This window comes from Jaculus jaculus, chromosome 4, assembly GCF_020740685.1.
Source record: "Jaculus jaculus isolate mJacJac1 chromosome 4, mJacJac1.mat.Y.cur, whole genome shotgun sequence".
Taxonomy (NCBI): Eukaryota; Metazoa; Chordata; class Mammalia; order Rodentia; family Dipodidae; genus Jaculus; species Jaculus jaculus.
In genome coordinates this window covers 159723448-159745624 of record NC_059105.1, presented here as the reverse complement: position 1 = coordinate 159745624, position 22177 = coordinate 159723448, and the positions used below count along the sequence as shown (strand labels likewise).

Genomic DNA, 22177 nt, shown 5'->3' with positions numbered 1-22177 from the left:
AGTCTCAGGGTGGCCTCGAACTCTTGGCCATCCTCCTACCTCTGCCTCACGAGTGCTGGGATAAAAGGCGTGCTTTATTTATTTATTTATTTTGGTTTTTTCGAGGTAGGGTCTCACTCTAGCTCAGGCTGACCTGGAATTCACTATGGAGTCTCAGGGTGCCCTTGAGCTCACGGCAATCCTCCTACCTCTGCCTCCTGAGTGCTGGGATTAAAGGTGTGGACCACCACGCCCGGCTCAAAGTGATTTTATTTTTTTAGAGGTAGGGTCTCACCCTGGCCCAGGGGGACCTGGAATTCACTATGGAGTCTCAAGATGGCCTCAAACTCACAGCGATCCTCTCTCTACCTCTGCCTCCCTAATGCTGGGATTAAAGGCGTGAGCCACCACGCCTTGCTGGTTTCATTTTTAAAAATTTTTATCTTTGTGCCTGAAACATTGAAAATACTGAATGTTCCAAGCACCTAACCGATGGCTACTTCCCTGGAGGTCAAACTCCTGTTTGTTTCTTTGTATGTTTCGAAACAGGCTCTCACTCTGCTGCCCTGCTGTGTTAACTCATTATGTAGTCCACACTGCCCTTGAACTCCCTGCCATCCTCCTGCCCCAGCCTCTGGTTACAGATGCGTAGCACCATGTCCAGCTGACGCACATCTAATTCAGAATAAGAAATGTTGCTGGGCGTGGTGGCGCGCGCCTTTAGTCCCAGCACTCGGGAGGCAGAGGTAGGAGGATCGCCGTGAGTTCAAGGCCACCCTGAGACTCCATAGTGAATCCCAGGTCAGTCTGGGCCAGAGTGAGACCCTACCTGGAAAAACCACCAAAAAAAAAAAAAAATGCAATGCTGGAGGTTAACCCCCCACAAAGCACAAAGGCTCAAGGGCTACAGACCAAAATGACCCAAAGCTCTCAGGCAGTCTCCAATTTCCAAAGTCTGATGGAGTTTCCCTAGCCAGAATAGAAAACGAGAAAATGTAGCAAGACTTAGTGGCGCTCGCCTTTAATCCCAGCACTCGGGAGGCAGAGGTAGGAGGATCGCCGTGAGTTCAAGGCCACCCTGAGACTCCATAGTGAATCCCAGGTCAGTCTGGGCCAGAGTGAGACCCTACCTGGAAAAACCACCAAAAAAAAAAAAAAAAAAAAAAATGCAATGCTGGAGGTTAACCCCCCACAAAGCACAAAGGCTCAAGGGCTACAGACCAAAATGACCCAAAGTTCTCAGGCAGTCTCTAATTTCCAAAGTCTGATGGGGTTTCCCTAGCCAGAATAGAAAAAGAGAAAATGTAGCAAGACTTAGTGGCGCTCGCCTTTAATCCCAGTACTCGGGAGGCAGAGGTAGGAGGATCGCCATGATTTCGAGGCCACCCTGAGACTACAGAGTGAATTCCAGGTCAGCCTGGGCTAGAGTGAGACCCTACCTCAAAACACCAAAAAAAAAAAGGGGATTAATTAATAAATAATATAAAATAAATACAAATTTAAAATCCCCAAGGTTATAAGAAAATTTGATCCAAGTCACCATACCAATTGCCCACTTGGGACCCCTCCTGATTCAGGAGCTCTGTTTTACTTTCTCTTTTCAAGGTAGAGTCTGGCTGTAGCCCAGGCTGACCTGGAATTCACTCCATAGCCTCTGACTGGCCTCAAACTCACAAACTACCTCTGACTCGAGTTCTGCAATTAAAGGCAAGGGCCACCACACCCAGCAGGTTAGCATATTTTTGATTCTCCATTTTTTCCACATGGTACAAAAGAAAACTTGTTGCAACATTCAGACCATGGGAGAATGTTAGGTGAAATTTAAGACTCCAGATCAGTTGCTGTTATAGGGAGAACTCTTCATGCCCTGATCAAAATTCACAATGTATGGGCTGGAGAGATGGCTTAGAGGTTAAGTGCTTGCTTATGAAGCCTAAGGACCCCGTTTCGAGGCTCGATATCAAGTTAGCCAGATGCACAAGGGGGCGCACGCGTGTGGCGTTCGTTTGCAATGGCTTGGAGGCCCTGGCGCTCCCATTCTCTCTCTCTATCTGCCTCTGTCAAGTAAAAATAAGTAAAATAAGTAAAAATAAACAAAAAATATTTTTGTGTTTACCATGGAATAGGCCATCCTTCAGGTCCTTGGTGGGTCTTTCAGCGTTCACCTGAAGACAGTAGCTCCTGGATGCACTGGCGTTTATTTCTAGAATTAAATAGAAACACTACAGTAAGCACTGACTAGAAGCTGAGGACACTGGCCACAACGACACCACATTAGGACTGAACATGAGTTCTGATCTAAAGTAGCTTGACATTTCACTGAAGAGACACATGTTGTTTTGCCGTCACTCATATTTTTATTTACTTACTTTTTGTTGTTTTTTTCGAGATAGGGTCTCACTCTAGCTCAGGCTGACCTGGAATTCACTACGTAGTCTTCAGGGTGGCCTCAAACTCACGGCGATCCTTCTCCCTCTGCCTCCAAAGCGCTGTGATTAACTCACAAAGATCTGCCTACTTTTATACCTCCAAAGTGATGGGATTAACTCACAAAGATCCACCTACTTTTACCTCCAAAGTGCTGGGACTAAAGGTGTGTGCCACCACGCCCGGCTTTTTTTTTTTTTTTTGAAGTAGCATCTCGTTCTAGCCCAGGCTGGCCTGGAATTTGCTATGTATTCTCAGGGTGTTGTTGAACTCACAGTAATCCTCCTACCTCTGCCTCCCTAGTGCTGGGATAAAAGGTGTGTGCCACCATGCCCGATTATTTTTTTTTTTCTGTTGCTAAGATAATATAAATCATTTCAGAGAGGGCTGGGGAAATGGCTAAGTGGTTAAAAGTGCTTACTTACCAAGGCTGCTGTCCCAGCCGGGCGTGGTGGCGCACGCCTTTAATCCCATCACTTGGAAGGTGGAGGTAGGAGGATCGCCTTGAGTTCGAGGCCACCCTGAGACTCCATAGTGAATTCCAGGTCAGCCTGAGCTAGAGTGAGACCCTACCTCGAAACACAAAACAAAAGGGTAATAAGGGACAGCAGCCTTTGGGTTTTTTTGTTTGTTTTGTTTTGTTTTTGTTTTTTTGAGGTAGGGTCTCACTCTAGCCCAGGCTGACCTGGAATTCACTATGTAGTCTCAGGGTGGCCTCAAACTCACTGAGATCCTCCTACCTCTGCCTCCCGAGTGCTGGTACAAAGACGCGCACCACCACATCTGGTCCTTTATTACTCTTACTATTTTCCCTAGGAAAGTCCCGATTAAAGCCCTAAAGGCAGGTCAGAGAAGAAAAAGCCATAGGGGCTGGAACAGGAAAGCTTTAAGGAAATGAGATCAGAGCCAGGCTTCAAAGGGAAGGGCAGTTTTTACGTACTTAGAAGATGGAAGTTATAATAAGACTGGACACAGCATTCCAAGAACAGCTTTAAGAGTGACGTGGAGACCCCTCTGAGGATGTTTGAAGAAGTGGAAACTCCCTGTGTTCTGAGTGTGTGATAAACAACCTTGACCCAACTACATAGAGGATACCTGGAGAAAAGTCAGAAACTGGAAAAAATTATATTTGCATAATTTTCCATCTAATAGAATTGTTAGAATGATGATTAAAATGCCTATAATTTTTGCTATCACTAAGTCCTTGAAGTGATTATACACACATATGTGTAATTTTTTTTTTTCACAATAAGGTCTCACTTCAGCACTCGGGAGGCAGAGGTAGGAGGATTGCGGTGAGTTCGAGGCCACCCTGAGACTCCATAGTGAATTCCAGCTCAGCCTGGGCTAGAATAAGACCCTACCTTGAAAACCCAAAAACTAAAAGTAATAAAAATGAGTTACATCACTGCACCATTAGGATTAAGCCCAGCACAATCCTAGAACGTAAGGACTAGACCCATTTGTGCCTCCAGAGGGCGCTGCTGCTTCCAGATAGCACTTCTAAGGTCTCCTGTGGGTTGCGGGCATTTCTTTTGGTGTTGGTACATTTTCTTTTTTTCTTTCTTTCTTTTTTTTTTTTTTTTTTGGTTTTTTGAGGTAGGGTCTCACTCTAGCCCAGGCTGACCTGGAATTCACTCTGTGGTCTCAGGGTGGCCTCGAACTCTCAGCGATCCTCCGACCTCTGCCTCCCGAGTGTTTGGGATTAAAGGCGTGCGGCACCACTCCCAGCTAAATAAATAAATTTTAAAAAAGAAAAGATCAGGTCAAGTTTTGCAGAAGCTGTATTTGCAAGGATTATGTGACCCTCAGGTAGCGCTGGAAAGGGAGACCCTGGAGAGCTATAACCTGGTAAGACAGATATGGGTGTGGTCACGGCCAGAAAGCAGATTTAGGAACAGACTAGGCTAGAAGACAGTCCCTCGGGGTTCAGTTTTCTGAGGACATTGGCAGCTTGAGAGCAGCAGCGCGATGCAGGACCATCATCCTTACCCCCTTCCCCCCAAATCCAAAGATGTTCAAGACCCTTATATTTAAAAAAATGCAATATTGCCGGGCGTGGTGGCGCACGCCTTTAATCCCATCACTCGGGAGGCAGAGGTAGGAGGATCACTGTGAGTTCGAGGCCACCCTGAGACTACACAGTGAATTCCAGGTCAGCCTGGGCTAGAGTGAGACCCTACCTCGAAAAAAAAAAAAAAAATATATATATATCTATATACACATACATGTATATATAAAATATTGAGACAGAGAGAGAGAGAATGGGTACACCAGGGCCTCCACCCACTGCAAATGAACTCCAGATGAATGTGCTACCTTGTGCATCTGGCTTACATGGGTACTGGGTAATCGAACCAAGGTCCTTTGGCTTTGTAGGCAAATGCCTTAAGCACAAATCCATCTCTCCAGCCCTTTTCTTTCTTTTAAAAAAATTTTTTTTAAGTATTTTTATTTATTTGCAAGCAGAGAGAGAGAGAGAAAGGGAATGGGTGCCCGGGCCTCCAGCCACAGCAAACCAATTCCAGATGCATATACCACTGCCTCTGACTTTATGCAAATACTGAGGAATTGAATCCAGGTAGCTAGGCTTTGCAGGCAATCATCTTAACCGCTGAACCATTTTTCCAGCCCTGACCTCTGATCTTTTCATCCCATCCTTTGTCCACACTTTATCCACCTCTTGGATTTCACAACTCAGTAAAACTGTTTGTTAATTAACAAAAGAAAAAGAAAGCCGGGTGTGGTGGTGCACGTCTTTAATCCCAACACTCGGGAGGCAGAGGTAGGATCGCTGTGAGTTCGAGGCCACTCTGACACTACATAGTGAATTCCAGGTTCCAGGTCAGCCTGAGCCAGAGTGAGACCCTACCTCGGAAAAACAAAACAAAACAAAACAAAACAAAAACCTATTTGCCAACTCAAAACAAAAATTTAAGAAGTATCCTTAAGTCTTCCCTTATATCCAACCGATTTCTGGGCCCTAACTACCTCAATTGATTCAGATATGCCCCTACTTTTCTTACTACCAGGCACTGCTGTATTCTAAGATCTCAGAGCCTATTATTGTGCTAAAGCAATACACTCTTTTTTTTTTATTTTTATTTATTTATTTATTTGAGAGCGACAGACACAGAGAGAAAGACAGATAGAGGGAGAGAGAGAGAATGGGTGCGCCAGGGCTTCCAGCCCCTGCAAACGAACTCCAGACACGTCCGCCCCCTTGTGCATCTGGCTAACGTGGGACCTGGGGAACCGAGCCTCGAACCGGGGTCCTTAGGCTTCACAGGCAAGCGCTTAACCGCTAAGCCATCTCTCCAGCCCAAGCAATACACTCTTACCAAAGATTGAAAAGTTACACATCATTTTACATGATGTCTGAATAGGTACTACATTTACATAGTTTTAATTTAGAAAGTATTTAAGGCCTCTTCCTATTTCCCTAACTAAATGTTCTGTTTCCTTCTAGAGGCATCTCTCCACAAGACTGTGTGTGTGACACTGTGTGCCTGCTAAAGTGACAGGGCAACTTTTTAAATTTATTTATTTGTTTTGTTTTTTTTTTGGTTTTCCGAGGTAGGGTCTCACTCTAGCCCAGGATGACCTGGAATTCACTATGGAGTCTCAGGGTGGCCTCAAACTCATGGCGATACTCCTACCTCTGCCTCCCGAGTGCTGAATTTATTTGTTTTTATCTATTTATTAGAGACAGAAAGAAAGGGCACAGCAAGGCCTCCAGCCACCATAAATGAACTACAGATGCATGCACCACCACACGCATCTGGCTCATGTTGGTTCTGGGGAATTGAACCTTGATCCTTAGGCTTTGCAAGCAAGCGCCTCAACCACTAGACCCTCTTACCAGTTCAGGAGGACAACTTTTTTATTTTTTTTGTTTTTCGAGGTAGGTTTCACTCTAGCTCAGGCTGACCTGGAATTCACTATGTAGTCTCAGGGTGGCCTTGAACTCATGGTGATCCTCCTACCTCTGCCTCCCCGGTGATGGGATTAAAGGCATACACCACCACACCCAGCAACTTAAAAAAAAAAAAATTGTTTATTTTTATTTATTTATTTGAGAGTGACAGACAGAGAAAGAGGCAGATAGAGAGAGGGAGAATGGGGGCATCAGGGCCTCCAGCCACTGCAAACGAACTCCAGATGCGTGTGCCTTCTTGTGCATCTGGCTAAAGTGGGTCCTGGGGAATTGAGCCTTGAATCTGGGTCCTTAGGCTTCACAGGCAAGCGCTTAACCACTAAGCCATCTCTCCAGCCCCCCCACCCTTTTTTTTAAATAAATTTTTTATTTAGTTATTTGAAAGCGACAGACACAGAGAGAAAGACAGATAGAGGGAGAGAGAGAGAATGGGCGCGCCAGGGCTTCCAGCCTCTGCAAACAAACTCCAGACACGTGCACCCCCTTGTGCATCTGGCTAACGTGGGACCTGGGGAACCGAGCCTCGAACCGGGGTCCTTAGGCTTCACAGGCAAGCGCTTAACTGCTAAGCCATCTCTCCAGCCCCCCCACCCTTTTTTTCATGGACAACTTGTGAGATTTCTCTTAGTGAGTTAAGAGGGAAAACAAAGCAGTAAAGCACACTAATCAAAGTTATTCAGGCTGGAGAGATGGCTCAACAGTTAAGGCGCTTGCCTACAAAACCTAACAAACTGAGTTCAGTTTCTCAGTATCCATGTAGAGCCAGAGGCACAAAGTTGCACATGCATCTGGTGTCCATTTGCAGTGGCGAGAGGCCCTGGAGTGCCCATTCTCTCTGTTTGCAAGCAAATTTTTTTTTAAATGTTCTTCCAGGCTGAAGAGGCAGTTTATCGATTAAGGTGCTTGCCTGCGAAGCCTACAGACCCATGTTCAACTCTCCAGACCCATGTAAGCCTGACGCACAAAGGTGAGGCAAGCACAAGGTCGCACATGCCCACTAGGTGGCGCAAGCGTCTGGAGCTCAATTTAATGGCTGAGGCCGTGGTGCACTAATTCTCTTTCTCCCTTCCTCCCTCTGTCTCTCTCACTCTTACTCTCTAAAATAAATAAATAAAATCAAATAAAAATAGTTCTTCATTTTCTCCACTTCTGTCTTTCCTCTCTCCCTCCCTTCTCCCAGAAGCACGTGAGAGATTCTCCAGGGCCCCTCCTCCCCTTCCTAGCCTGCCTTCTTTTAGCAACGGTGCTTTCTTGCTTGGTTTTCCCTCTTAGCTTAGTTTATCTCTCTAAAATAAATCACAGAACTTACTCTTAAAAAAAAAAAGTAGCTGATAGGGCGTGGTGGTGCACGCCTTTAATCCCAGCACTTGGGAGGCAGAGGTAGGAGGATCGCCATGAGTTCGAGGCCACCCTGAGACTACATAGTGAATTCCAGGTCCGTCTGAGCTAGAGTGAAACCCCACCTCAAAAAACAAACAAACAAAAAAAGCTGAAGCGGCTCTGCAATTATAGGCACTTGCTTGGAAAGTCTGGCAGCCTGGGTTCAATTCCCTAATACTCACACAAAGCCCGATGCACAAAGTGGTGCATGAGTTTGCAGTGGCTAGGGGTCCAGTAGTGCCTGTTCATTGTCTCTCTCTCTGCTTGTAAATAAGATTTGAGAACCAGGCATTGTGGTGGTGCACACCTTTAATCCCAGCACTTGAGAGGCAGAGGTAGGATGATCATTGTGAGTTCAAGGCCAGCCTGGGCCTACAGAGTGAGTTCTAGGTCAGCTTGGGTCAGAGTAAGACCCTACCTCAAAAAAAAAAAAAAAAGACAAAACAACAACAACAAAAAAGAATATTTAAAAAGAAGAAGAAACTACAGGGCTAGCTTAATGGTCAAGGCTTTTGCCTGGGAAGCCCAAGGACCCAGGTTCGATTCCACAGAACCCGCATTAGCCAGATGCACAAGGTGGCACGTGTTTCTGGAGTTCATTTGCAGCGGTTGGAGGCTCTGGTGTGCCCATTTCTCTCTCTCAAGTAAGTAAATAAAAATAAAATATTTAAAAGAAGATACTATAAAGAACACCTTTGTACATAGGTCATTTCACATTAGGGCTACTATCTCAACAGGATAAGTTGTCAGAAGTGGACTCCCCACGAGGAAATGAGGTAATTCTAAGAGTACTGCCAAATTTCTGCCTGTAAAATCTGATGCATTTCCAGTCTCATCAGCCACGTGGGAAAGCTCTCTGCCTCTGTTTCTGTTTGCTTGGAAATGAGCCCCTCCCCCACCCCATAGTTGTCAAGTCTGTCTTCATCTTCTTTCTTTTTTTTTGGTTTTTCGAGATAGGGTCTCGCTCTAGCCCAGGCTAACCTGGAATTCACTCTGTATTCTCAGAGCGGCCTCGAACTCACAGCGATCCTCCTACCTCTGCCTCCAGAGTGCTGGGATTAAAGGCGTGCGCCACCACGCCCGGCTAGATCCGTCTTTTTGGAGTATAAATGATGTACTTTTCTACTCCTCATTCTACCTGCTACTTGAGCTATCCAAGGTAGACCATTGAGCATATGTAGCAGTTAAGTACAGGGCACGGGTTTATTGTGAAATGCGACCGTTACTAAAGCACTAGAAAGCATGCGTGCGAAGTGTGCAAATTAACCCGCTAGACTGAATGAGTAGATTAGATTATGCAACATAATAGAAAAATTAACTTCTGCTCATACAAGTTAAAACACGGTGACGATTTTTAGAATGAAGTTTGGACAGCACGTATCTGACAGGCCTCTTTCTCTTCATTTCCTAAATCCAGCTCCTCTCCTTCCCGGCCTCAGCCTGGGGGTCTCCCCACCTCTTTCATTATCCGGCCCCGTCCACCCTAGATCTTACAATTCTGCCTGTAGCTTCCTCTCACTGTACTTCCTTAAAATATGTATATATTTTATTTTATTTATTTGAGAGAAAGAGGCAGAGAGAGAGAGAGAGAGAGAGAATGGGCATGCCAGGGCCACCAGCCACTGCAAACGAACTCCAGACACGTGCGCCCCCTTGTGCATCTGGCTTACGTGGGTCCTGGAGTTGAACTGGGATCCTTTGGCTTTGCAGGTAAACGCCTTAACCGCTAAGCCATCTCTCCAGCCCCTCCGTGTGCTTATTTATTCACAGGTCCTCCAGCCTTTACTGGCCCTTTTGGTCAGGGGCCTCTCATTTTTATTCCCTAGAACCCGGACAAGTAAAATAGATCAGTGATGCTGGCTAACTTAAGGAATCAGGGCAGAAAATTACCAGGTAGAGTTGCAGGAAGGAAATGGGTGATAGATTTCAATGCAGATAAACAAACTCTGTTAAAAAAAAAAAAAAATAGGGCTGGAGAAATGGCTTAGAGGTTAAAGGTGCTTGCCCAGTAGTGACTCTGGTTCAACTCCCCAGTGCCCATGTAAAGGTGCATGAGTCTGCAGTTCCTTTTTAGTGGCTGGATACCCTGGCCCCAAGCACTCTCCCTCTCTCTCTTTCTCTCTCTCTCTCTCTCAAATAAATAAAAGCTAAAAAAAAAAAAAATTTTTTTTTTCGAGGTAGGGTCTTGCTGTAACTCAGGCTGAGCTGGAATTCACTATGTAGTTTCAGGGTGGCCTCGAACTCACGATTATCCTTCTACCTCTATCTCCCCAGTGCTGGGATTAAAGCCGTAAACCCAAAACGCCCAGCTCAAAATATCTCTTTTAAAGGGGGCCAGGAGAGAGATGTTTCTAGAGGTTAAGGCTCTTGCCTGCAAAAGGCAAAGGACCCAGGTTCAATTCCAATCCCCACGCAAAGCCAGATAGATGCACAAGGGGGCGCACGCACCTGGAGTTCGTTTGCAGCGGCTGGAGGTCTCCCCCCCACCCACCGCGTGCCCATTTCTTTTGTGTTTCTCTTTCTATCTCTCTCAAATAAATAAATAAACTAAAAAAAAAAAAATCAGGAAATAATTTTTTTAAATAGGCAAATGCGGAACCCACCTTCGCAGGAAATAACGAGTTAGAACAGTGGTTCTTAAAGAACAGAGACACAGAGGGAAAGTTTTATCCCCCCCCCCCCTTCCTTGCCTAAGCTCCCCAAGTCACACGCGCAAATCTGACCCTGGGATCCTGGGGAACCGTCCCACCCTCCTGGGCCTGCTGGAGAGGGTCCTCTGGGCACGCTCCCTCAAGTGCCCATCACCCCGGGGTGGGCACGAAATACTCACCCGCAGAGAGCGCCACAGGCTGCTTGCAAAGCGCGGAGGAGGAGGAGGAGGGGGGCGGTGGCTGTGCGGGGAACAGGGAGGGATCTTCCCGGGGAATCGAAACTGAAACTTGGCGGAGGCGAGTCTGCGCCTTCGTCCGAGCCCAGCGGTGTCCCGAACCTCCCCCTGCCCCCCGATCCCCCCCAGAGCCAGGCAGGCGATCGCGACACCCCCATGGCCTCCGACTCCCGCCCGCCGTCCCCGCTGATGGCGCGCCTGTCCCAGCCCATCGCCCGCGCGCGCTGGAAGCTGGAGAGGTACTTCCAGAGCCGGGCCTCGGGCGGAGGGGAGTGCACGGTCGTGCCCGTGGACCTCAGCGCCGGGGACACCTTCCGCGTGCAGTTCCTGAAAAGGTCAGGTGAGCTGTGGTCAGCCTGGAGGGATCGGGGAGGGAGAGGAGGGGGAATGGTGGTCCTACTGCCCCTCCAGGCCCCGGGTGCAAAGGCTGCCAGCTGGGCACTTCCTGCTGGCCTAGGAGAGTGCCATAGAGGGTATGGTCCTGCGTGGGGAGGGGGGTTTGACAGCAAGCCCGGACTCCCCCAGCCCCACAGGGAAGGATAGGGTTAATTAAGAATGTCCCTCCGGGGCTGGAGAGATGGCTTAGCGGTTAAGCGCGCTTGCCTGTGAAGCCTAAGGACCCCGGTTCGAGGCTCGGTTCCCCAGGTCCCACGTTAGCCAGATGCACAAGGGGAGTACATGTGTCTGGAGTTGGTTTGCAGTGGCTGGAAGCCCTGGCGCGCCCATTCTCTCTCTCTCCCTCTATCTGTCTTTCTCTCTGTGTCTGTCGCTCTCAAATGAATAAAAAAATAATAATAAAAAAGAATGTCCCTCCCCTGAACTGGGTTGATGGCTCCCTAAGGATTTAAGGGCAAGGTTCCCCCTGGTACCCATGTAAAGCCAGTGACACTTGTATCTGGAGTTCATGTGCAGTAGCAAGAGGCCCTGGCAGGCCCATATTCTCTCTCATACGAATAAACAATAAAAATTATATATTAATAATAACAATGTATATTGCATTTTTCTTTTTTTTTCCAAAGATTTATTTTTATTTATTTATTAGAGATGGAGAGAGAGAGAAAATGGGCATGCCAGGGCCTCTAGCCACTGCAAACAAATTCCAGGCCCATACCCCATGTGCATCTGGCTTACGTGGGACCTGGAGAATCAAACCTGGGTCCGTAGGCTTCACAGGCATGCGTCTTAAGCGCTAAGCCATTCCCCAGCCCTGGATTTTTTGACATAAAGTCTCACTGTAGTGCCATTTATTTGTTTATTTATTTTGAGAGAGAGAGAGAAGAGAGACAAAGAGAGAATGGGTGCGCCAGGGCCTCCAGCCACTGCAAACGAACTCCAGAAGCATGTGTCGCCTGTACATCTGTCTTATGTGGGTCCTGAGGAATCGAACCTGGGTTGGCTTCGCAGGCAAACACCTTCACCACTAAGGCATCTCTGCAGCCCAAAACATGATAGGTTTAATAAGCAAATTATGCCCTATTATCATTAAGCTGCCTCCTTCACTACCCCATATGCCCTCATTCCCCCTATCACCAGTCTGCTTTTCCAGAATGCTGGGTAACAGCTTCATGGGAAGGTGGTGGGCATGATGCACACGCATGAACATGAGGGACATTGCCTTGTATGCATGCATTCCACATCCACAGATTCACCCAACCAGCGACAGAAAATATTTGAGAAAAGAAATTGCATTTTCACTGAACACCCACGGATATTCTTCTAGCCACTTTTCCCCTAAACAATAGATTATAACAGCTACTTACATAACATTTAGTTTGTATAAGGGATTATAAATCATCTTAAAGTATATGGGGGGGTTGGCGAGATGGCTTAGTGGTTAAGGCACACGCCTGTGACGCCTTCTGCATGTATCGCGTAACAGAGTGGCGCATGTGTCTGGAGTTCGTTTGCAGTGGCTGGAGGGCCTGGCGTGCCCATTCTCTCTCTCCCCCTCTCTCTGTCTCTAGTAGATAAATAAATAAGCAAATAACTAAATCTTAAAGTCTATGAGAAGATATGAATAGCTATGTAAGTATTATGCTATTTTACATAAAGGCCATTCCTGGATTTGATATCCTTGGAAGTCTTTAGAGTCAACTCACAAGGGGACACTGAGAGCCAGCTATTTTATTTTATTTATTCATTTATATATTTATTTTGAGAGAGAGACAGACAGAGAGAGGCAGATAGTGAGAATGGGTGCGCCAGGGCCTCCAGCCACTGCAAACTCCTGACGCATGCGCCATCTGGTGCATCTGGTTTGTGTGGATCCTGGGGAATCGAACCTGGTTCCTTAGGCTTCTCAGGCAAGTGCCTTAACCACTAAGCCATCTCTCTAGCCCAGAGCCAGCTATTTGAATGTATTTTTTAAAGTGTTCATTTATTTATTTATTAGAGAGAGAGAGACACACACAGAGAGAGAGAGAGAGAGAGAGAGAGAGAGAGAGAGAGAATATGGGCACACCAAGGCCTCCAGCCACTGCAGACGAACTCCAGACGCTTCCGCCCCCTTATGCATCTGGCTTACGTGGGTCCTAGGGAATCGAACCATGGTCCTTAGGCTTCACAGGCAAATGCCTTAACTGCTAAGCCATTTCCCCAGCCCCAGAGCCAACTATTGGAACTATCTGTCATTTCTGTGTTGATGTACATTTAATGTCTCCCCTAAAGCTAAGGATGGAGTGTTGAAGAGAGAACAGCATCAGATATTGGTTGATGACAAACCAGTGAGCATTTTCCTGGAAACCATGAAAAATCCGATAGAGGACACAAGACCCAAAGTTTCTTCCTCAACACGGCCACGAGCTCAGATACCATCTGATGAGACACAACCAAATGAAGGACCTGTTCTTAACTCCATGGACTCCGTTGTCCAAAAGGTAAGTATTAACAGAGAAACTGACTGTGTCCTGCAACGGCCTCTGTGGTCACCCTATCTCCAGCCTAACCACCACATGCTGAGAACCAGCTATGAGCCAGGCACTGTTGGAAGCCCTGAGACATACTCGTGAACACAGAAGACAAGATCTCTGGTCCCATGCATCTCATACTGGGGTGGAGAGGTATACAGAGTGACAATAATAAGCATGTGAATCCACTGAATAGGATCATGCCAGGGTTGGAGAAACAGCTCAGTGGTTACCTGTCTGGCAAGCATGAGTTCCCAAGTTCATTCCCCAGTACCTGTATAAAAGCTGGGCGCGGTGGCGTGGGCCTCTAAATCCTAGCAGCGGGGAAGCAGAGACAGGAGGATCCCTGGGACTTGCTGGCCCTCCAGTCAGGCGTAATTGGTAAGCTCCAGGCTACTGAGAGACCATCTCAAAAAGAGGTGGATGGGGCTGGAGAGATGGTTTAGCAGTTCAGCGCTTGCCTGTGAAGCCTAAGGACCCCAGTTCCAGGCTCCATTCCCCAGGACCCACGTTAGCCAGATGCACAAGGGGGCACAGGCATCTGGAGTTCATTTGCAGTGGCTGGAGGCCCTGGTGCGCCCATTTTCTCTCTCTCTCTGCCTCTCTCTCTGTCTGTCGCTCTCAAATAAATAAATAAAAATAAACAAAAAAAAAAAGTTTAAAAAAAGAGGTGGATGGCATTCCTGAGTATATCATCTGAGGCTGTCCCCATCCCTTGACATGCATACACATACACATGCATGCACACAAGTACATGTGTGCCCACACACGTATGAGCATATATACACCACATACATTCTCACATGCCAAAAAAATTATTTCAGAGACTAATACATGCCCAGAAGAGAATGAAACAGGGTATTGTCTAAGAGGAACAGGATGAGGGCAAGGAAGAAGATAAGAAAGTGGTTCTTCAAATTGTCTACATCAGTGACATTTGGCCTAAGACTAAAATGATGAGAAGATTTACAGTGAAAGAGGCTGCAGTGGGTCAGGTGACAATATCCTGGACTCTGGATGATCCTGACAGAGGTAGAAAAAGAGGCTGGAGAGATGGCTTAGCACTTAAGGTATTTGCCTACAAAGCCAAAGGACCCCGGTTTGATTCTTCAGGATCCACACAAGTCAGATACACAAGGGGGCGCACGCGTCTGGAGTTCGTTTGCAGTGGCTGGAGGCCCTGGCGTGACCATTCTCTCTCTCTCAAATAAATAAATAAAAATGAAATTAAAGAAAAAGAAAAAGAGGCTGGAAATGTCTTGTAACTCTAAAGGAGACATGTTATATGCAGAGAAAAATAGATGTGCAAAAACCATAAGAGGGAACAAAATATTAGGAATTCCACTTTTATATTATATTCAATTTATTTTTGTCCTCTTTTGTTTCCCCCTTTTTTCAAGGTAGGGTATCACTCTGGTTCAGGCTGACCTGGAATTCACTCTGTAGTCTCAGGGTGGCCTTGAACTCAGGGCAATCCTCCTACCTCTACCTCCCGAGTGCTGGGATTAAAGGCATGCGCCATCATACCTGGCAATTTATGTTTGCCCTTTCGAGCCAAATCTGGTATTTCTGTCTCATCAGTGGACTGCCAAAGGCCAAGGTTTAGGAGGACTTTGTAAATTTGCATAGGCCAGATGTTTAGTGTTTTGTTGTTTTAAGCAGGGAGGGTAAATAAGAAAAAAAAATATTTTTTGGTTCATTTTCATTTATTTGAGAGTGACAGAGAAAGAGAGAGAGAGAGAAAGAGGCAGACAGATAAAGAATGGGCACACCAGGGCCTCCAGCCACTGCAAACGAACTTCAGATGTGTGCGCTCTCTTGTGCATCTGGCTGAGGTGGGTCCTGGGGAATCGAGCCTCGAACCGGAGTCCTTAGCATTCACAGGCAAGCGCTTAACCGCTAAGCCATCTCTCCAGCCTGAAAAAAAAATATATTGATGTGTGTGGGGTGGGGGAAGGAAACCTCCTTGGATTTATAGTTCCCTTTGAAGCTCATAAAGTCTTTTACGATGATCACAGTAACTTGCCAAAAGAGTAGAAATGCCCTTCCTGTACACTCGTTCTCCAAGGTCAAGCAGATAACGGCAGATCTAGAGCCTAGATCTCTTGGCCAAAGAGCTTTAGATGTTTATGCCCCAATTTACATCCATCTATGGAATATACCAAATCCCTGGCTTTCTTATTTATTTAACTTATTTTTAAACTCCCCGGGAAATTTTTTTTTTTTTTTTTATTTGAGAGCGACAGACAGAGAAAGAAGCAGATAGAATGAGCGCACCAGGGCCTCCAGCCACTGCAAACAAACTCCAGATGCATGCGCCCCCTTGTTCATCTTGTTTATGTGGGACCTGGGGAATTGAGCCTCAAACCAGGGTCCTGAGGCATCACAGGCAAGTGCTTAACCGCTAAGCCATCTCTTCAGCCCAAATCCCCAAGTAATTCTAATTACCTGGGCTGAGAGAGGGCTGAGAACCTCTGGACTGTGACATACTGTTGATTTCAAAGGGAGCTGGGCATGATGGCTCACGCCTTTAATCCCAGCACTCAGAGGCAGGGGTAGGAGGATCACCGTGAGTTCGAGGCCACCCTGAGACTACAGAGTGAATTCCGGGTCAGCCTGGGCTAGAGGGAGACCCTACCTCAAAAAACAAAAGCAAAAACAACCAAGCAAAGGATTTGAAAGGAGTTTCCCCAGCTAAGTCAAAGACATAGTGGTGGTTTCCAGGATCCATTCTGGACATTCTCCTGAAGAGGAGATTGTAAACCTTCAATGCCCGAGGGCTCTTATCCGTTCCTGTTTCATTTAAATTTCAGATCTTTCTTACTGTGGCAGCTGACCTGAACTGTGAGCTGTTTTCCAAAGAACAGAGGGCACACATAACCGCCATCTGCCCTGGTATCAAGAAGATGGAAAGGGAGAACGGAATTGAGAGGGTGTTTGGTAACTTCAAAGATATTGAAAAGATATATCACTTTTTGAGTGAGCAGCTCATGGAAAGTGAGAAGAAACAGTGGGATTCCCCTCCCACCTCAAGGAGAGGACCGCCCGGCCCTCAGGATCGAGACAGCTGTCTTTCCTTTTCGAACCCAAAAGCCAGCTCAGAGGCAAACGGCAGCAGCGGTTTTACAAGCAAGCAAGTGCCTTTAACCACTGAGCCATCTTCCCAGTCCCAAGACAGCAGTTTTGAAGTTCCCTTGCCTTTCCTCGAATATTTCAAATATGTATGTCCTGGTAAAATAGAGTCGATTGCGAAAAAGTTTGGCGTCAGCATCCAAGTCCAAGACCGCTCCTTCAATATGGTCACGATAGACTTCGCCTCTGGCCCAGGCGGCGACTTAGAAGCCGCCCGCGAGTCTTTTGTCAGTGACTTTCAGAGAAACATACAAGGCCTGAGGCTAGAAAGCGTCACTTTAGCCGACAGGGAGCAGGCGAGGGGGCTCAGACAGGAGTTGAGTCACTTGTTCACAAAACTCCTGATCAAGGAGCAGGGGCAAACGCTGACCCTCCTCGGGACCGAAGATGACATTTCAGCCGCCAAAGAAAAACTCTCTGAAACCGTCATGGGGACACCTGTGAAAATAGTGACTGCTGGCTTCAAGAAGGCAATGGAGGTGGACACTGCTTGCTATAAGCTTCTAGAAACCGAGTTACTCTTGGAGATAGCAGAGATAGAACGAAAGTATAATACTTGCAGTAAAGTCCAAGAGAAAGGCCAGAAAACGTGCATCCTATTTGAGCCCAAAGAGAAGGAGGTGGATTTGTCCGTGCACTCTTACACAAGTTTCATAGATGCCTTTCAGCAAGCTGCGCATCAGCTGATGACAGAGGTCCTGTCGCTGAGATCTCTGGGCAAGGAGGGAAAGCAGTTATTTGGGAACAAGTTTGCTGATGACTTTAAGGAGAAATACCCAAATGTGCACTTGGTGCTGAGACGGAGGTCGGTGACGTTGACTGGTTTGCCAAACCACCTCGCAGCCGCGAAGGGTTACCTCTTACAAAGGATGGGAGAGTCGCCATCGTCAGGAGAGAGGTCCAGTGTGGATCATGAAATGCCCATGGATATTGATGGGAATGATTCAAAAGCAACTTTACCTCCACACGGCGGCTCTGCCAGCTCTGAGGCCTCCACAGTCAATGAGAAGGAGAAGGAGAAGGACATCTGTGTCATCTGCATGGACACCATTAGTGACAAACATGTGCTCCCCAAATGCAAGCATGAATTCTGTGCCCCTTGCATCCGCAAATCCATGTCCTACAAACCATCCTGTCCTGTGTGCATGACTCTCTACGATGTCCATAGAGGGAACCAGCCAGATGGAACCATGTCTTACACTATTTCGAGTGATTCCCTCCCGGGTTATGAATCCTGTGGCACGATCACCATTTACTACAAGATGAAAGGCGGCATTCAGACAGTAAGTGTTCTGAGAGCCTCAGGTTTCTTTCCCCTGTGCTTGAATTGCCAGAGCAAAAGGAACTGTCTTGTTGCCTATTAGATAATGGGTTTCCAAGGGAATCATTTCACGATCATGTACGAAAGATGGAGATAGTTACAAAGACCCTATTACTTGATATCTTTCCTGTATTTATTTATTTGCAAGCAGAGAGAGAGAGAGATATGAGAATGGCCGAGCCTCCATTTGCTGCAAACGAACTCCAAATACATGCTTTGTACGCCTGGCTTTCTGTGGGCACTGGGAATGGAAGCCAGGTCACTAGGCTTTGCAGGCAAGTGCCTTCACCACTGAGAAATATCTCTAGGCCCATTCCTATGTTTTTGATAGTTTTTGCAGTACTGGAGACTGAGCCCAAGACCTTGTATGTACTAAGCATGCACTCCACCTCTGAGCTACATCCCTAGGCTTTTCAAGTCTGTTTCTTGCAGAGATAGCTGAGTTGCTGGATGCACTTGCCTGCAAGCCTGCTGGCCCAAGTTCAATTCTCCAGCACCACTTGAAAGCTGGACACAAAGTGGTACATCTGTGGTCTAAAACCGCCTTCAGCAATGGGAGGCAGAGCCAGTGGAAGCTTGTGGGTCATGTACACTGAGGCACACACAGAAGCAAAAACAAGGGAGACACTGTCTTCAGCAAGGTGGAAGAGGAGGGCACACACCCCCTGACCCCCACATGCACATCAAACACATCCACACATACATACCTACACCCATGATAAACAATCCTGAACATCAGGTGCATCTCTTAAGGCAGAGAAAGGGCAGGTGGACATTATGCGTTAGAATAGGAGCCAAAGTTGGAAGGCACTGTTTCAGGTATGAGTTTGAAGAAAAGAAATAGGAATTTTGTTGAAAAATGGGGTAAAACTTCAGTACTTTTCTTACTTTTTACTATCCTTAATCTACAAATAAACCTATGTGATCTCATGAAATCTATGTAGACGGTTGTTTTTTTTTTCACGTTAACATTTTCTTCTCTTCCTATAGGATCAGCACCCAAACCCCGGGAAGCGTTATCAGGGAACAGACAGAACTGCATTTTTGCCCAATAATGAAGAAGGAAGGAAGGTTTTGGATCTGCTTCAGAAAGCTTTTCGTCAAAAGCTGATCTTCACGGTGGGGTACTCCCAAACATCAGGAGTCTCAGATGTCATCACATGGAACGATATCCACCACAAAACATCCCGGTTTGGAGGATCAGAAAAGTGAGAATCTTTGAAATATAATGGTGGCTAACACAGTGTAGGATTATGACATGCTGTAATGAGAGTACAGACATGGGATGTGTTAGCACAACAAAGCCCTTTTTTTTTTAAAGAATCATTTTTGCTTTATTTTTATTTATTTATTTGAGAGACAGAAAGAAAGAGGGAAAGAGAGAATAGGTGCGCCAGGGCCTCCAGCCACTGCAAATGAACCAGACGCATGTGCCCTCTTGTGCATCTGGCTTATGGGTGTCTTGGGGAATTGAACCGAGGTCCTTTGGCTTTGCAGGCAAACGCCTTAACTGCTAAGCCATCTCTCCAGCCCCTAACCCTTTTTTAAATTACTTACTTATGAGAGAAAGAGAGAGAATGGGTGTGGCAGAGCCTCCAGCCACTGCAAACGAACTCCAGACGCATGCGCCCCTTTGTGCATCTGGCTTATGTGGACGCTGAGGAGTTGGACCTGGGTCCTTAGGCTTTGCAGGCAAGCCTCTTAACCGCTAAGCCATCTCTCCAGCCCAGCAAAAGCAAAAGTCTGGAGTGATTATTTCAAAAACAAATCATCAACAACAACAAAAAGATGGTCCCGACAACCACAAAGTATCATGCAGCTATTAAGTTTTCCATTTGAGGGGAGGGGTTTCAGAATCTATGACGAAAAGAACACCTATGTTGGTTTAATTTGGGTTTGATGTAAAGTCACTTTCTGTTCCCATCAGTACAGAGATTCTGAACTTACATGGCCATGCTTGAAAGTCCCCATTATTGGGAGACCAGTGGTGGTGGATTGTGTATTATGGGAAATTTGATTGTACTTTATGAAGCTAAGAATTCCTTGAACTTTGGGCACTCAAAAACAAACAAACAGGGCTGGAGAGATGGCTTAGTGGTTAAGTGTTTGTCTGTGAAGCCTAAGGACCTCGGTTCAAGGCTCAATTCCCCAAGACCCACATTAACCAGATGCACAAGGGGGTGCATGCATCTGGAGTTCGTTTGCAGTGGCTGGAAGCCCTGGTGTGCCCATTCTCTCTCTCTTTCTCTCTTTCCCTCCTCTCTGTCGCTCTCAAATAAAAACAAGCAAACAAACAAAACACATCCTAAACGGGGCATTGTGGCACAAGCCTTTAATCCCAGCACTCAGGAGGCAGAGGTAGGTGGATCGCTGTGAGTTCAAGGCCACCCTGAGACTACAGAGTGAATTCCAGGTCAGCCTGGGCTAGAGTGACACCCAACTTAATAAAAATGCATATAATAATAATAATCCTTGGGACTGGAGAGATGGCTTAGCAGTTAAAGCATTTGCCTGCAAAACCAAAGGATGCCAATTTGACTCTCCAGGACCCACATAAACTGGCTGCACAAGGGGGCATATGCATCTAAAGTTCGTTTGCAGCAGATGGAGGCCCTGGCATGCCCATTCTCTCTCTCTCTCTCTCTCTCTCTCAAACAAATGAAAATAAAGTTTAAAAATATTTAAAAAATAATAATAATAATCCTGAGACCCCTTTAAGTCTCAAATTGGAAAAGCATGCTAGCATATAATGGCTACAAGATACAGTGTAGTTTTACAACTTTGTGAGCATTACTTACAATAAACAGAGAATTAAAAACATTTTTTTGTTTATTTATTTATTTGAGAGCTACAGACAGAGAAAGAGCCAGAGAGAGAGAGAGAGAAAAAAAGAGACAGAATGGGTGCGCCAGGGCTTCCAGCCACTGCAAACGAACTCCAGACACATGCGCCCCCTTGTGCATCTGGCTAACGTGGGACCTGGGGAACCGAGCCTCGAACCGGGGTCCTTAGGCTTCACAGGCAAGCGCTTAACCACTAAGCCATCTCTCCAGCCCTAAACAGAGAATTTAAGAAGCCTGGCTGAAAGGCAGATGGCTGGCCAGACAGGCTCACTCACTAGCTAAATGAGTTCCATCTACACAGTTAAGAACCAGTCACTGTCAAGGTCACCTGGGATACTTGGAGCTTGAATATTAATATCAAATGTAAAATATCTTTTGAGCAGATTCTTAAAAGTCATTTGTGATGAAGCTCAAAGGATTTCTCTCTCTGCAGTTTCGGCTATCCTGACCACGGCTACCTGGGACGTGTCAAGTTGGAGCTGAAAGCTAAAGGAATTGAGTAAAGAAACTGCTGGAAGAAGGTCTTAACCTGAGCTTTGGAATGCTGTGTTCTGGGGAGACTGAGTTAATGTTGACCTAAATCCTGCTGTACAAAAAACTTTATAAAACTTCTCATGTCATTGGGCATAGTGGCACACGGGAGGTCAAGGTAGGAAGATTGTTGCGTGTTCGAGGCCAGCCTGAGACTACATAGTGAACCCCATGTCAGACACAAATTTGATAGTCTATTAGTGCTTTTTTTGGGGGGGTAACCAAGTTAGGAACTGACTTTAGCCAGGCTAGACTTTAGTTTGAGATCTTCCCGCCTAAGTAGTTGGGATTACAAGTGCACACCATAATGGGCTTTTTCCTCTCTTTCTTCCTTCTTCCTTCCCTTTCTTCTTTCCTTCCTCCCTTTCATTTTATTTTCATTTTATTTCTGAAACAGGGCTTTGCTATGTAGCCCAGGCTGACATGGAACGTGGATTCCTTCTGTTTTAGCCTCCCAAGTGCTAGGATCACAGGCATGTCCCAACCTATCCTGGCTTCTGTACCCAGTTTTTACTTCTTTTTTTTTTTTTTAATTTATTTATTTGAGAGCGACAGACACAGAGAGAGAGACAGATAGAGGGACTCAGAGAATGGGCGCGCCAGGGCTTCCAGCCTCTGCAAACGAACTCCAGACGCATGCGCCCCCTTGTGCATCTGGCTAATGTGGGACCTGGGGAACCGAGCCTCGAACCGGGGTCCTTAGCTTCACAGGCAAGCGCTTAACCGCTAAGCCATCTCTCCAGCCCAGTTTTTACTTCTTAATTGTAATGATTCATTAATTTTTTTTTTTTTTTTTGCAAAGTAGCATCTCACTTTATCACAGGCTGACCTAGA

General features: G+C 46.4%; 2 protein-coding genes across 3 annotated transcripts in view; one reads left to right on the top strand and one right to left on the bottom strand.

Annotated features, from left to right (window-relative positions):
- Nucleotides 1-10701, bottom strand: part of Parp9 (poly(ADP-ribose) polymerase family member 9) — a 37254-nt gene extending 26553 nt beyond the window's left edge. For both annotated transcript variants that reach the window (XM_045147590.1, XM_045147591.1), the window contains exons 1-2: nucleotides 10554-10701; nucleotides 2096-2182 (exon numbers count right to left, since the gene is read on the bottom strand). In XM_045147590.1, the coding sequence (XP_045003525.1) occupies nucleotides 2096-2110 (15 nt within the window). In that variant the 5' untranslated portion in view covers nucleotides 2111-2182; nucleotides 10554-10701. The remainder of the gene's footprint in view (nucleotides 1-2095; nucleotides 2183-10553) is intronic.
- Nucleotides 10702-10766: 65 nt separating this feature from the next.
- On the top strand, nucleotides 10767-21840 carry Dtx3l (deltex E3 ubiquitin ligase 3L). Its single transcript, XM_045147775.1, has 5 exons — nucleotides 10767-10950; nucleotides 13278-13486; nucleotides 16330-17931; nucleotides 18960-19177; nucleotides 21246-21840. Exons 1-5 carry the CDS (start codon nucleotides 10767-10769, stop codon nucleotides 21313-21315), a joined length of 2283 nt encoding a protein of 760 aa, XP_045003710.1. The 3' UTR covers nucleotides 21316-21840.
- The last annotated feature ends 337 nt before the right edge of the window (nucleotides 21841-22177 follow it).